Source organism: Hibiscus syriacus, unplaced genomic scaffold (genome assembly GCF_006381635.1).
Source record: "Hibiscus syriacus cultivar Baekdansim isolate YM2019G1 unplaced genomic scaffold, ASM638163v2 tig00111582_pilon, whole genome shotgun sequence".
Classification (NCBI taxonomy): Eukaryota; Viridiplantae; Streptophyta; class Magnoliopsida; order Malvales; family Malvaceae; genus Hibiscus; species Hibiscus syriacus.
Genome location: NW_024063126.1, coordinates 2,715,762 through 2,733,035, shown reverse-complemented (window position 1 = coordinate 2,733,035; position 17,274 = coordinate 2,715,762). Strand labels below are relative to the sequence as shown.

Below are 17,274 nucleotides of genomic sequence, written 5' to 3'. Positions count from 1 at the left end.
TTTCTTGCACTTCTTAAAATGATCAGCCAACTTTGAAATTTTACAATTTAATCCATCGTTTCTTTCAAAAATACCAATTAAATCCACCACTTTATAATTTCTTAAATTTAGCCCCTAAATTGGGGTGTTACAATTCTCCCCTCCTTAAAAGAATTTCGTCCTCAAAATTCATTCATGTCACATTATTACAGAAATGAAATTTACATTAGTTCTTTCAGATATTTCGTATAGCTCTTATAGAAATACGGATCCTCCACTAATCCTTAACCAGTTGAGCATACATTCTTATCAGAACTTTTCCTTATTTCAATAAAAGAATCCGAGAAAATTTCCTTAAGTAATCAATTCAATCTTTGTCAAGAGAATAGGCTCATAGAGCAGTAGCATATCCCAATTTCATTTTCGGTGTCGGGTCAAAATTTCTCAAATGAATAACTCTCACATGGCTCGTGAGGTACTTTACAGCGTTTAGACAGATGTTACTAGTACTCCTTTTTATACAAGTATAGCCTTAATGGATAAAAACTTCGGTTTACTTGTTACAGATAGGGACTCAACCTTGGAGTTCCGGTTCAGAGAGGTACGATTGTAGTCTAGGGGCATGTACTGATCAGACATCTTTTGACATTCGACCGGCCGGTCTAACTTGAGAATTTTGACTCAAACCATAGCTTTGATACCACTAAATGTAACCCTCTCAGACTGATACGGTTAACCCGATCCGATCTGGAGTGTCACATTAGGGTCATCGGAGCGACCCACTATAAAAATAGCGAAAAATTTAAAACTTTTTATCAAAATGAAAACTTATAAAATCATTTATCAGTATTTAGAAATAAAATATATTTTTAGACTCGTATATAAAACAAAATACAATTACATGTCCCCTAATTACATGTATCATACTCTGCAAATAACGCCGGAAGAATTCCTTTACTGATGTCGATAAATGCACTGGTTTAATCCTTTTAACCTGCAATGGTGAGTAATAGAGTGAGCTTCGGAAAGCTCAGTAATACAGAACTACCAAATGATGCTAAAGAATATGCAGATACGAATAAACATATATTTCCTTGTCGGTTCAGACATCTACAGATCTTTATGTTGAGCAGAGATCCTACAGATATTTCAGGGTAACGGACAATGAGCTTTCATTTCAGATAAATATTTCGGATGACTGAGTTCAGGAGATCATAATAGGTTATCTAGTGTGTTCCCTCAAAACCAGTGAAAAGATACCGATCTTTTAAAACATATTTTTTTATTCAAAAACCATAGTAATTTCCCCATCCGTCACGAACAAAATGTGTAGGTTCTCCATAACCATAAAACCCCGTCACAAACAGTAAGGCCTTGAGCACAAAGCCAATGAACCTGCAAATAATCAACCTCGTCACGAATAGTAAGGCTCTCAGCACAAAGTCGAGGAACCTGCAAGTATTCTTCCTCCAACTATACCCCCAATAAAACATGTTCCGTCTGTAAATGGATATATCAAAAATCAAATCATAGTTCAGGTCAAGTATCATATTAGAATCCATGTTAAGTATCATAATAGAATTCAAATTATAAATTATATAAAATATTCATGTGATTAGGGAACACACCAGAATTTACAGATATTATTTAGAGGTACAGGATAATCTCAGCAGGCAGAGAAATACAAATCTTCAGTATACCGATAGAATGTCAGAATTTAGAATAACTATTGGAAGAGTTCAATAACTGACGGAATCATCAATTATTCAGAATGAGACTTGAGTTGATAAGAAAGTAATGAAGGTTCAGGACATTTATATTCTATGTCGATTGATCGGATTATCGGATAACTCTTAGATAAATAGTTCCCATAACTAATGCTTGTCGATTGGTCAATTCATTGTTCTTCCAGGGTATTTACTCTTTAATACCACAAATTCTTGTCCATATATCATTTTCGGAATCATCGCTGAATAGATCTTCCAATGTCTTTATTTCATTTCCACGCTTCCACAATATCATGTAATGCTGGCGTACTTGATTATTTTATTCATAACCCATTGTAATTGTACACTATGTAAACTTATCAGAGTTTCCAGACTTATCCAAATCACTTGCTAAATCCTCATTCATTGAGGTTACTTAGTTCATTTAGCATTCAAGTCCATTCCACTTACTTCGGGATTTTACAGAGTAATTCAAACGTTCCTAAATTTTAGATACATGTTGTACTTCTGTTCCATTCTATTTGGTCTTCGTGGTTGATTTGTCGAACAAACGTCTAATTCTTAGTATTGAATGTGATCTATAGTTGAGTTGAGTTGAGTACTTTCAAAATTATCATCGAACCACACTTGAGAAGACGAACACACATTCAACTGATACATATATCGTTCAGGTACTGACATATCACTACGGTTGATCGGCTCACTTAAGTTATTCCATAACTTCTAAAGGTAGTCCAATACCTATGCTTGTTTAGATTCCCTAATTAATCCAAGACATTTACTTAGTATAGACCATAAGGGTATTTTGGTCATTTTGGTGTTCAGTTTTATTCCATTCATTACAGAGCTCGAGGATATCCAATCATTCCTAAGCTTGGTGATATTCTTGGGTTATTTCCATTACAGGGTTATTCTGATCATTCTACAGTTTCGATGTTTTTCAATTATTTCCTTCCATCCTATCTTATTATTTAATTCCAATTTATCATCTATTTCAGTCCCTTTGAACAATTCTGATAAAAGAGCACCCTGATAAATTGTTCTTCAGGTATTTACTCGTAACTCGGATATTTTCGGGTCAAGTGCCTTCTCAGATTTTTACCAACGGAATATCAAAAATTTTCTGCACTAAGTCAGGATCTTAACAATCAAATTCGTACTTAATCGAGTTAAGTACAAATCCTCAAAGTACATTCTCATTCAGGGTCAACTTGGACCATTTTACCTCTTAGGGGCATTTTTGTAATTTCCTAATTATATCATTTTGATATTAGCTCTTAACGAAAATAATTATAATTTAAATATCCTATGGTCAATTACTTTCCCGAACATTCTCTGATCTTGAAATTATTCCTTAACAAACTTCTAGCATGTTGCGTAAACCCTTTTTTGGCGTTAAAACCTAGTTATCCAAATTTTCTAATCAAAACTATCATTTCTTATACACATCTGTAATTATATTGGATCAATATATATTTTCAGAGTTATTAACCAACTTCCAGGGACAATTCTTGCCATCCTACAACATAAGGGTATTTTTGTAATTTTACCCTAACGGGGTATTCTCATAATTTCCCATCCAAGTACCTTTAACATTTAATCTTTGATGATATAAAATATAAGTTACAAATCCATGGCTTATTTCTTTATCACTAATCACAACTTGTAATTTAATTCTAACAATCCCTCAATCTCTTATATTAATCATTCGATTTGTATTCAGTTATCGAATTTCTACCAAATTCATATCGAGTGTACAAATTAATCAACTCCACAAAAGTGATCAACATTATCTTATTCATGCATTTACCAATATCAACATATTCCATAAAGCATAAAGAGGTAGTAAAGTATTATCTCGATTTCCGTGCCATACTGATCGACCATTAAATTCCATTTGAACGCCCTCGATCTTAAAATCATCTTCCAATATTTCCTCGGATCCATATCAACAGAAATTACATTAAACGGAGCTTAATTCTGAAAAACGGATCGAATCGGATGACAAATCAGTGAAAAATAGCTTACCGGGTTCGAATTTGGTGAAACGGACTTCGGATTTGGATTCATGACGTCGAAAGCAAAAAATATGACTTTTTAAAAATTTAGAATTTTCAATCAAAATCAAAGTCAACGGGTTTGACTGGCAATTTCGAGGCCTTCGGGTTCGAATTTCGAAAAACAAACTGCAGAATCGGATTTGGAACGTCGAAAAATGTCAGGATAGGTATACTCGGTCAAATTCAAAGGTCGTTTAATGCCCGGTCAAAGCCCGTCAAAGTTTTGGTCAACACCGGTTAACGGTCAACGGGTCGGGTCGGGTCAACGAGTCGGGTAAACGGGTCGGGTCGGGTTAGAACCGGTCAAAATATCTCCAAAACTGGTCAAACCGGTCATTTTTTCTTCCCCACGCGCAGTGGTGGCGCGTGGGGGCGCGTGAAAAGTGCTATGGTGTCGGAAAATTCCCGGAAAAATTCCTAAAAATTATTTTAAGCGATTTCGAGATACTTACAAAGCTCGGTTCACAATTTTAAACGACGGAGAGCTCGATTTCAACAAATCAAAAACTTTGACCGCTTCACCTGCTCACGCGCCGCCGTCGATGGAGACCAAGGATGACACCGGCGGACTCGGAACAATGCAAGGAACACGATGGTGCGGGAGGTGTCGTAAACGGATCATCGGATCGTCGTGAATCGACGAAAAACCAATTGAAATCGAGTTATTACCGACGATACTTCCGACTGAAATTAACGACGAACGGCGACGATTCACGACAAAAGATTTGAGGGGTTTTGTTCCTCAATTGACAACGAACACGATGGTGGTTTCGGCTCGTCGACCGGAGGTCGAACGACGAGTAGATCGGAGTTGCAAAAAGGGTTGAGGGGAAGGGGAAAACTGATGTTTTTCTGCATAAAAACATACGAGAATGGGTGTTATAATTCATCCAAAAAGAAAAATGGTCAAATCATGAGTTTAGCCACTGAATTTCTTACGCTTCTTAAAATGGTCTACCAACTTTGAAATTTTACAATTTAATCCACCGTTTCTTTCAAAAATACCAATTAAATCCACCATTTTATAATTTCTTAAATTTAGCCCCTAAATTGGGGTGTTACAATATATATATACTTATAGTTTATAGTTTATATATATATACACTTTATACTTTATATATGTATATATACTTTATACTAAAACTTTATATATATATATATATTCATACATATACTTTACTTTAAAGTATATATTTTAATACTTTATATTTATATACTTTAATACTTTATATTTAATACTTATATTATATAATTTTATACATTATTGTATATACTTTAATACTTATATACTTTAATATTTTATATTATACACTTTATAGACTATAGTTTATATATACTTATAGTTTATAGTGTGTATATATATATATACTTTATACTAAAACTTTATATATATATAAAGTTGTAGCTTCTAACTCTACTCCTTGATCAGCTCCCACTCTAACTCTGTCCTTGGTGCATCATGATGATGAGATAGAAGAGGATATTGGTGAAGTTGAAGAAAATGATGGCAATGACGAATATGGTTACGATGATGATTTGGAGTGAAGATGTATTGATGTAGTTGTTTGGTAATTTGCTTTTCTTTTTGTTTAAGTGTCCAACTCAAAACATTAAGATGATGATATTTTCTTTGCTTTTTATTTCTTCTATTTGAACTATTTTTTATTAGTTTGTGTGTTTCTTGTTGTTAGTTTTTAGCAGATAGTGCAATGATATTGAATATTTTGATTTATAAATAACAATAATATTATTTATCATGTTATTTTGAATAAAAAATATATATTTTACACTTGATTTCTATCATATAGTACAAACAGTGTGTCTCGCAAACGAAAGGCACGCAAATGCGTCTTGCGTCTTGCACCTAAGCTCCAGGAACCTTTTACGACTCAGTGCGCCTTGCGCACTTAAAAACTAATGACACTTCATAATATTAATTTCATTGTTATATGAACAATTAATTTCTCGGGCACATTAAAGACATGTAACATGGTTTTTATCATAGATAATTTTTCTTAAATGATCCAAAAAATATAAGTTTTTTTTTATATTTTTACCTCTTTCATCTATTTTAATTTTAGTTGATTTCTTACTTTTCCTTTTCCTTTTCCTTTTTGTGTTTGTTGGAGTCTTCATCACTATTTCAGGTTCCTCAAACGACTTATATGAGGAAGATTCCACTATAAAATCTTCATTATTTTTTCTAATCATTGACATATCTAGAAAAAAACATATGCATATAAATTGAATCATATGTGAAACTTGTTAAGAGTGAAGCAAACATTTAATTAGGTCTAAAACAAAGTAGCGAGAGAAAAGATAAAGAGAGTACATAAGGTTCGAGGAGTGACGTGAGCGACAATGCCTGACGGTGATGAGTAGTACTAACAATGCCCGATGATGGGGCTTGATGAGTCAACGAGTTATTAATCGATCGGTGGGAGATGGTAGAGAGAAAAGAAGTGAGGAGTGGGAGTGAGAACGGAGAGAGAAAAGGCTAAGAATAAGAAACCCTACAAATCCTTCATTTGAAAGTGGGTTAAGTACTTGATCAATATCTAAATATTACAGCCATATATGATTTGTGTGCTCATACTATTTAGCCGGCTGGATACCCAACTTGTAGCCTTTATGGAAAAAAAATCCAACTTTTTTTCTGTGAGGTAGATGGATCAAGTCACAGGTTAGATTTTTTTAAACACCCCTATTTGATATAGAGAATCACAATGTAACGACACTCTATTAATCAAATATATTTTAAGAAGAATAATTCCTTATAATTACACTCAGATATAATTATTAAGATATTAATTACATTTTCATGTAATTATATTTTAGTGTCCAAATATAACCTAAGGAAAAATCATCAATGAAAAAACTCTTTGTAATTGTAATTCAAACAATTAGCTTTATTAAAAGTTATGCTTCTTAAACAATATGATTGTTGGCTACATGGATGGACAGAGGGGGTGGGTGGGGTGCATTCGTTCTTTAGTTTTTTTTCTATGTATTTTCGATTAAAAATTTGTTTCCGTCCTCCTTGCATTTTATAAATTTGTCACCTCTTGAAATTTTAGAGGTTCACCTCCCTGCATAAAATTCAATGTTCGTCCTTGGTTGGTTGTTTAATAGTATATATCCTTGGACCCAATGAGTGGCCTCAATGATAAAAGGAAATGATGTGCTCCTTAAAAGACTAAGATTTGAGCAGTTGCATCTGCATGATATATGTGTATTATCAATAACTAAGAAAGAACTGTAAACTACTAAAAAAATTGTATACATCCTATCAACAGGGGTTGGTTCAAGTGGTAAGCAGCTTGATATCCTACCAACAGGGGTGTGACGTGGGTCAGTCAGGATTAGTCAAGATAAAACCTAAAAATAAGGAGAAAAACTAAAAAAATAATTTGAAATGTTAAAACTCTGTTACGACACTACTACACATCATCAAAGTATGTACAAATATACAATTTGAAAGAGTTAATTCAAATATTAAAATATGATTTTGGAATCTTAAACGACTATCATATCTCAGTCACCATGTTAATGTTCAACTTATATTACCGTAATTTTTTTGAAAAAGACGAATTTGGAATATATAAATAGTCGGATGACTATTTTGTAACTTTTAATAGTCGAGGAATTCACCAAAGAAATGCTCTATAGTCGAATGATCATTTTATAACTTTTAATAGTCGAGAAATTCTACAAAACAGTAAATTATACTCGGGAGACCTAACAAAATATTACTCTATAATCAAGGACATTTGTGTACTTTACTCTTATCATTAAATTTAGCAATTTAAATAGTAGTCACGTGAAGTAAATGAGAGCAAGGGTGAGTGGGTGACACAAACAAATGTTGTTTCTCTTTTTTTCTACCGACTCTAAACTCATATTATCTTCCTTTTTCATGCTTTTCTCTCCAAGCTTCCAATATATTTATTATTTATAATAATTATATTTTTAAAATAGTAAAAAAAATCAATATAAAAAGATAAATAAATATCAATTGGTCGACCGGAATGACTGGTAGATTAAATCTTTTAAGTAAGTTCATTATTTTAAATTATTTTTTTATGAATAAAAAGATTTATTTAAAATTATAATATTTGTAATAAAATTTTATAATATTCGATCTGAATTATTTAATTAATAAATTTAATATTAATATAAATAAATGTTTCTATATAATATATGTTACGTGACGTGCAAGTTTTAAAAAATAGGATTCAGTTTTAACTTTAATCAATGGAATGGAAAGTTGAATTATGAGAATCTAAATAAAATAACTGGTTTTATTTATAGTAACAGAATCAATATATTCACCTTCATTAATTCTAGGGTAAACTATAGTTGTGGTTTTGTTATTTTTTTCGATCTCTTATTTTGATCACCGATTTAAGAAAGAATAATTTTGGATTTTTATGTTATCGGCTCGTTCAGTTTTAGTCCATCGATGCTAACCTATTTATTCAAAGTATACCACGTTAAATAGTTATTATTTATTAAAATCCCTTTATTATACAATACATCACATGTGTTAATTACATGACAGAATTTTAATTTAACTATTTTTGCGTTTGGATTAAAAACTAATCAAAATTTTCAAGAGAAATATGATAGATTGTGTTATTTAAATGTCAATTACATGTGAACTTATTTTAATTATCAATTCTGGTTATCAATTCTGATTTTCATTAATAGATTAACTGAAAGTGTCGATTTATAGATTAAAACTGAACGAACCGATAAAGTAAATGACTAATATCACTCTTGTCTGAACTAAATGATCAAAAATATAAAAGATCACTTGTGTGATTTACCCTTTTTCACTTGTGTGATTTACCCTTATTTTTATATTTTGAGTGGTTCTGTTTCACGGTCAACTGCCAAACTCGGAATGCATTGGAACCGACAATGTACATACAAAACACTTCTTTTTTAAAATATAAATTTCATTTCTCAAAGAGAAAATTTCGATGCTTGGTTTCCAAGCAATCAATTGTTTTTAAAAGTCAAAGGGTTAATTCCATATTATTTTTTAAGAGTTAATTGTGTCTTATTCCCTTAAAGTATGACTCTTATTTTAAATTGTTCTCGAATTTTTAAAATATTCTAATTTTATCCCTAAACTATGACTATCATTCTAAATCAATCCTAAAAACTTTTGAATATTTCAATTTCATCCCCAAACTATAACATTAATTCTAAATTGGTCCTCCAACATTTTGTACACTCCAACTTCATCTCAAACTATATGTATATACTAATCACATCCTTTATTAATAAAATCGTTAGTTCAAGTTTTATTATTATATGTATGGGGGAAAAACAAAATTTAGGTTAAACTATGGTTGAAACTAATCACATAGTTGGATGAACTTGGGGATGGAATTGGAATATTCAAAAGTTAGGAGATTTGTTTAGAAAGAGTGTCATGGTTTAGAGATAAAATTAGAATATTCAAAAGTTTAAGGAATAATTTAGAATGGGAGTCATAATTTAGGGATGAAATTGAAATATTAAAAAGTTTAAGGACCAATTTAAAATGAGAGATATAGTTTAGGGACATGTAATACAATTAACTCTTTTTAATTAATGTCTAATATTTTATATTGATATATTTCCAAAATTACTGTTAATCTTTCAAATCTTTAATTATATTCAACAGAGTAAGGCATTTCGTGCCTAGCCTTTATGAGCCTACAATGGTGAATATACCACCTAAACTAATATTTGTTAGGAAATTAATATTTGATGTTGAGTTAAACATAATATTTTATATATATATATATATATAATTAATGAATCCTTGTTATTGAAAAACGTTAACAAGTTTGGATTAATACGACGTGTCAAGCAGTGGCGGATCTAGAAATTAAAAAATGAGGGTCCAAAATTTTAATATCTTATTCTAAAAAAATTTGGGTATGCAAATTTTTTTTTTCTATTCCTATTTACAAATTAAACTAAATTTAACACTTTCTCAAAATAATGGGTGTGCAATGGCTCCCTTAGGAGCCATGTACATCAACCCCTGGTGTCAAGAATAAACACGCTTTAATGAAAAAATATTACATTAAATGTAAAAATTTTCTAAAATAATATTAAAGAAAGATAGAATCATTTAGCGATTTCAATTACAAAAGAAAATATTGTTCTTTTTGAATGTTTTAGGGTTGAACAATTACATCTGCATGATGTATATGTATTAATTATTAAATAACTAAAATGTTAAACAAATATTATCTTATAATCACTCGTATAATTAAAAAAATTAAACAAAGATTTCCTCTTAATTATTATTTATGGAAAGTTTTAAATTTTAATAACACATATGCATATAAAAAGTTTTAAGTTTTATTAGCACCTATGCATATTAAATGTAAATAATTTATTAAGAGAGTATATAAATAATTGTTATTCTCAAATCAGTATACTTAATAACTCAAACTAAATTCTAATGAATAATCGATATTATCTAAGAGATTATTATCATTAATAATTAGGGTAAATTGTACAAATGGTCATTAATATTTGAACAAGTTTTTGTGTTTTTCACTGAAGTTTCAAAACTAACAAACTGGTCACTACCATTATTGAATTACAACAAATAGACCACTCGACGTTAACCATCATTATTGTGGGTGACAGAAAGATGACATGGCGTATTAATTGCTGATATGGCACCGTTTGACCACCATTTTGACAAATCTTTCTCTTCAATCTTCACTCTCTCTCATCTTCACATTAGCACGCCATGTCAGCTTTTCGTCACCCATAGTAACGATGGATAACATCGACTGATCCGTTTATTATAAATCGATAATATTAGTGATCATTTTGTTACCTTTGAAACTTTAGTGGAGAAAACAAAATCTTACTTAAACATTACTAACCATATGTAGTTTACCCTCATAATTAAAATATTATTAAAATAACTTTTCAATAAACAACTAACTTGAGATAAGACTATTAAAATAAGATAGTATTTCACCTTAATCGAATCTAATCAGATTTATCAAATATATGTATGAAAAAAAATTGAACATTCATCGACTAACTTGAAAGAAAAATACACAAAAAGTTTAATTCATCAATTCTAACATTACTATATTATTAATAAAAAATTACTATATTATTTTTCTTATCTACGTGTTGCACAAAATTATTACATGTATAAATTAAAATATATTAAATATTTTAATACATATATTTAAATTCTTAATTATTATATCTTAAAACTTAAATCATTAAATTATAATAATTTTTAAAATTAATTATAAAAAATATAATATAAGATACATAAAAATCTTTAAAAAATAACAAGTCACGCTAGCCGATGATTAAATATTTTATAAAAAATATTGTGAATTTAGAATTATAAATAAAATTTTATATAAATTATATATAATTTTTTTAAAAAAATTGATTTATTTCTATGCTTAAGTGTCAATTAAAGAGGGAATCCACATAAAGGTGTATCTTACTATATATGGTGCGATTAGTATTAGAGAATTTGAGTTAATTACATCATCTGTACCTAAACTATAATCTTTATTTTAGATTAGTCCTTAAACTTTTAAATATTTTAATTTTCTCTAAACTATGACTCTCATTCTAAATTAGTCCTTAAACTTTTGAATATTTAATTTTATCCCTAAACTATGACCCTCTTTCTAAATTAGACCCTAAACTTTTGAATATTCCAATTTTATCTCCAAATTCATTGAAATATGTAATTAGTTTCAACCATAATTTAACCTAAATTTTGTTTTTTTACAAACATATAATAATATAGCTTGACCTAACGATATTATTAACAAGATATGTGATTAGTATATATGTATAGTTTTGGATGAAATTAAAATATTCAAAAAGTTTTGGGGCCAATTTAAAATAAATTTCATAGTTTTTGGATAAAATTAAAATATTTAAAAGTTTGAGGATTAACTTTGAATGATAGTCATAGTTTAGAAATGAAATTAAAATATTTAAAAATTTAAGGATCAATTTAAAATAAAGATCATACTTTAAGAACATATAATACAATTAACTCTTTGAATTTGATCAGCAGAATTTATAAAAATAATACCCATTTTTGTTCAAATCGAATTCAAGCGGACCTTTTACTATAAAAACTTTTTTTTGTCTTTCCAATTCTAGGATTTTGTCTTTATTAATTCGGATCTATCTGAGTCACTCATATTGTTTTGGTGAGTGAGTCTTCGAGAAAAGATTTTTACATAATAAAGCTTCGAACTCAAAATTTATTTAAGTGATATCAAGATGTTTATCACTTGAACCAATAGTTCAAGAAGTTAGTAAACATTTTCTTTATTAACTATAAAGTTAGAGAGTGAATTGGCGTTTAAATAATGATTCCACGTCTCTCTTCCCACAAAGCTTGGGCATGTCTCTATTTCGTTACATTTATTAAAATCTCAATAATTTACATAATATAATACAAAACTTTAATATATTTTTGGAAATATATCTCACCAATGCCTTTGAAGCGTGTTGTACAACTGGCGATCTCAGCGCGTGAGGCTTTTCTTACTTGGGGACCAAGCTGAATAGGAGGACCGAGCTCTAATTCTAGAACACGTGTCATCCACAAGTGCATGCAGCGAGTCACCAGAGTCTGATTTTTGGTATTTTGACTCAACTCTCCCCTTCCTCTTCTAGTATGAGTTTTTGCTCTCCGCCATAGTTAAAGCTTTAGTTTTTTTTTCCTCTCTGCAGATTCAAAATCCCATCTTTGATGTTAAATATTTGGATATGAATCAAGAAAGTTCGTTCTCTGTGAAATACACAGAGAAAACAACAGTTACTAACAAGCTAGTGAAGCAGTCGAGCTACTGGTTTTACCCTAAGGTGGTTAGGATTTATGTCACCGACGGCGACGCCACAGATTCTTCCGGCGACGAAAGTGAAAAGGAGATAATACAGAAAGTGAAAAGGCATGTGAGTGAGATCAGGATCCGAGATTGTTCTACATTCAACAAGCAACACAGACCAACGAACAACAAGACCAATCTTGTAAATATGAGATCAAAGAAGCAGCAACAATGTTTGTCCAACTGTGTCAAGTACCGTGGGGTCCGAAAGAGGCCATGGGGAAGATGGGCGGCTGAGATAAGAGACCCAACGAGTCGAACCAGGGTCTGGCTCGGGACTTACGACACTGCTGAAGAAGCTGCCTTGGTCTATGACAGAGCAGCGGTTCGACTCAAAGGTCCTGATGCTCTTACAAACTTTGTAAAGCCTCCTCCTTCACGACAGCCGGAGATTGAACTTGAAATGATTTCTGGGTATGATTCTGGCCAAGAATTTCGCTCCCTGTGTTCACCTACTTCTGTTCTCAGATTTCAGCCCAACGAAGAAGAAGCTGAACTTCAAACCGAGTGGAAAGATAAATCTTTTCAACTTTGTGATGAGTATGTGTTAACAGATGCAGGGGTTTTATATGATTACTTTGATTATGAAAACCCTGAACCGATATTGCTAGATGAAATGAGGTTACTGGAAGAGAGTAGATTGGAACAGGGTTATGCTGATATGTCCATTAAATTGGATGTGGATTTCGAGTCTTACTCGTGGGATGTCGATAATTACTATTAAGATCAGTCTAGTTTTGCCTGGGAAATTTGGATACATTTTTCCAGTTTGTTTCTATTTTTGTCTCTGAAGTTTGTTTCTCTACCACTACAATGTTTAAAGACATGCCAAGTAAACATGTAAATTCTTGCTACTTTCTTAGGCACTTATTTTTTTTAATCTGGTTTGTATATTACAATATTTATTTAAAAATAATTTTTAATTATTTAATATTAGATAGTCATATTTTTAATATTTTTATGTTTAAATTCAAAATTTTAAAAAATAATAATAATTTTTTTATCATCAACCTAAAAAAATAATAATAATAATAATTTTTTTATCATTGAGATTATTTGGTTCTTCTTCTTACGTGGAAAATGGACGGCTTTCTCATCTTACGTGAATTGGATTGGTTTGGTGTGCGTTTCAATCGGCGTGGTCGTCGTTTCTATGACGTATGCCAGGAAGCGTGCTTAGCGGTTATGGCTTTTGTTTTTAAAGAGAGAACCTTATAAAATTCTCATTGTCTTTTCGGTTATTGAAATGCTTTGCTTTAGATCTTCTTTGTTTGGTCTGTCTGGGTATTTGATGGGAGTCGGTGATATATATATATATATATATATATATATATATATTCCATGTTCAACGCAGGCATGGATGGGAAGGATAACGGTGACCATAGTTGCTTAAAAGTTTAAAATTAACATATATTTTAGAAAATTTTATATATGTTTTATTAAAAATATATTTAAATATTTATTGAAAATTTATAAATTTTGTTTCCTAAAATTAAGGATTACAGTTTAATTTGAAATTGATGAATTTTAAGTCGGATATTTTAAAAAGAATTAAAAATTCAAGTCGGATTGAGTTGAATTTATATAAAGGTGAGGTCAGGTCGAGTTCGAGTGGAGGATGAAAAATCCTCTATCTGGTCAGATCCAGGAATAATAATTTATTTTTTTCATATAAATTTATGGATAATTATTATAATATCCTTTTTTTCTATAGTTATATTTTAGGTCTTTATTTTATATCGGGTTGGTTCGGGTCAGGTCGAATTTATACGCTAAAAAATTGAGTCATGTCAGATTTAGGTGAAGGAAATATGCTCTTTGGGTCAAGTTGGGTGAAAGATATATATATATTTTTCAAGTTAGATCAGGTTCAGGTTGTAACCACCCCAACCCGTATCTGACCCAGATACAAAACCGGAGTGTCACATTAACTTTTCAAAATGTTTACTTGGACAAAATCTCATAAAATTTAAAACTTTTATTAAAAGAACAATACAATAATTTACATAAATACTATCAAAATTATTACAAAAAATCGATCAGAGTATTTATGATTTAAACTATAATTACATGCCAATATAATTCTTACAACAAAATAACATACTGTTTAAAACACTTTTGATCTGATCGCTTCAAAAGAGATGTTGCTTCCTAGACTTTAACTTTGGTCTTCTTGCTTTTTGGTACCTACGTGTAAACCACTTACACGTTAAGTCACAGACTTAGTGATGCATAAAAGAACATGTAACAATAAATTCATGAACATGCACTACTATCAATCAATCAGGACATTACAATTTACATGTATCTACTAAACTATAGCATATATTATTATGATATACACATATGAAACTTAACTTCTTATAAGAGTTTCCATTCAATTTATCTTTAAATGCCCATGTACATTATTGAGAAAAGAAGGTACGTGAGTACACTGAGGTTGTCCACAAATGCTGTTACCACAGCTCGAATAAATTCCCACTAGGGGCATTGAAAATTTGTCCCGAATGACCACTTTGTCCCGAAGGACAACTAATAATCCCTCGACTTTTGGTATGCCAATTATACCTACAGCTCTCATATTCTATAACATGGGCTTAAATATGAATACATTTCACATTTTCATATCTCTTTTATCACTTTTCATATAACACATCATTCACTTCACATGCACATATATGACAACTTTTCTTATTACCCATACTTGGATTTGTTCTCTTGTAATTGCATATATTACATATTATATTATATTAAAGCATTTAAGAGTTATACAAATACTCACTATAATCATAACATATGCATGTATATGAAAAAGGAAATCATGAAATCAAATATAGGAAATAGACTTATCACAAGTCTTATTTCCTTTGGACTATATCTATAGTATGCACTCACCTTAGCCTCACTTGATTCGAATCAATTCTAGCACTTTATCTCTCTCTCGACCGTTTCTAATTCTTTGATTGTTTCAGAACGGGGTTACGTTCAATATCTACATAATCATACATTGATACATATCAGTATTCCAAATAAAATACTCTAATCCTTCATTTCTTAAACTAAAGAAAAGGTGAAATTTCATTTTCTATTTAAAGTACTATCGGTACCTCTAAAGGGTATCGATACTTCCCTTAACTGAGGTATCGGTACCATACATAGGTATCGGTACCATACCTAGGTATTGATACCCATATTGCATTCTGTAATTTTCGTTTCAAAGATGGTATCGATACCATCCTTAAGGTATCGGTACCCTTGGAATCGATATTGTTCTTCAGATATCGATACCTCATGAATGCCTTCCTTAATTTCTCTTGAAGAATCGGTACCTGATGAATCGATATCGATACCCCTAGCCCAAAAATCACTTTTTAAGCCCAAAAATCACTTTTTACGCTCGAAAATTACTTTATTTCAGCTCAAACACTTCATGTTTCATCCCCTTTCATATTCTTAACTCACATACACATGCATAAACCCATTAATACTCATTTATCACATCTTTAACCTCAAAATCCTATCCTCTATATGTAAATCAAGAATTACACCAAATTTTCAACATGTTCTAATTCCAATTTTAACACTTCATACTCCTTAATTCCACTGATGACAAATCAAATTTGGTCTTGAAATCTGATTACTACCTATCTACCAAGATTTCATTTAAGAACCCCTCATCCTTAATCTTTCTTATACCCTTCATCTTATTGTTTTAAGACAAATTAAGCTTTCCTTAAGCTTAAGTATCACCTAATGATCAAAACCAAACATAATTTTCTACTAATAATCAACTAATAAGAAATCTCACCTTTGCCTTGGTATTTCAAGTATGTAAAAAGAAGGAGAAGTAGAGAATTATGGAACTTGGATTTTGCCTCCTTCCCATCCACATGTTACATATAGCCGTTACCTAATTTAATTATTTCCTTGCCAATGACCATTTTCTCCTTCATTTTCTTCTTCTTTGCAATTCAATCCTACGCAACATTTCCAATATAAGTCATTGCACTATTCGATTATTCTATTTTAGTCACCAAATTCTGAAGTTTTACAGTTTAGTCACTAACCCGGTATTGAGGATGTTACAAATCTCCCCCTTAAGAAAAATTCGTCCTCGAATTTTCATTGTGCAAAGAGATGTGGGTACTGATTCCTCATGTCTTCTTCACGCTCCCACGTTGCTTCCTCTATCTTGTGATTCCTCCACAACACTTTAACCAATGGGATAGTCTTGTTCCTTAATTGCTTAACTTTGTGAGGTAAATTTTAAATTTGTTCTTCCTCATAAGTCAAGTCAGGTTGAACCTCGATCTCTTCTCGTATCACGATATGGGATAGATCGGATCTATACTTTCGAAGCATTGAAATATGAAATAAATCGTGTATTTTCTCCATTTCAGGTGGCAAGTCTAATTGATATGCCACTGGTTCCACTCTCTTAACAGTTTCATATGGTCTAATGAACCTGGGACTAAGCTTTCCCTTACGTCCAAACTCAAAACCTTTTCCCAAGGAGATACTTTTAAAAACACTATGTCTCCAACTTGAAACTCAATTTGTTTTCTCTTTAGATCTGCATATGATTTCTATCTATCAGCTAAA

At 30.9% G+C, this 17,274-nt stretch overlaps 1 protein-coding gene across 1 annotated transcript; it reads left to right on the top strand.

Annotated features, from left to right (window-relative positions):
• Positions 1-12,474: 12,474 nt before the first annotated feature.
• Positions 12,475-13,436, top strand: LOC120165148 (ethylene-responsive transcription factor CRF5-like). The gene has a single exon (XM_039174730.1). It carries the CDS (start codon positions 12,554-12,556, stop codon positions 13,394-13,396), a length of 843 nt encoding a protein of 280 aa, XP_039030661.1. The 5' UTR covers positions 12,475-12,553; the 3' UTR covers positions 13,397-13,436.
• Positions 13,437-17,274: the final 3,838 nt, after the last annotated feature.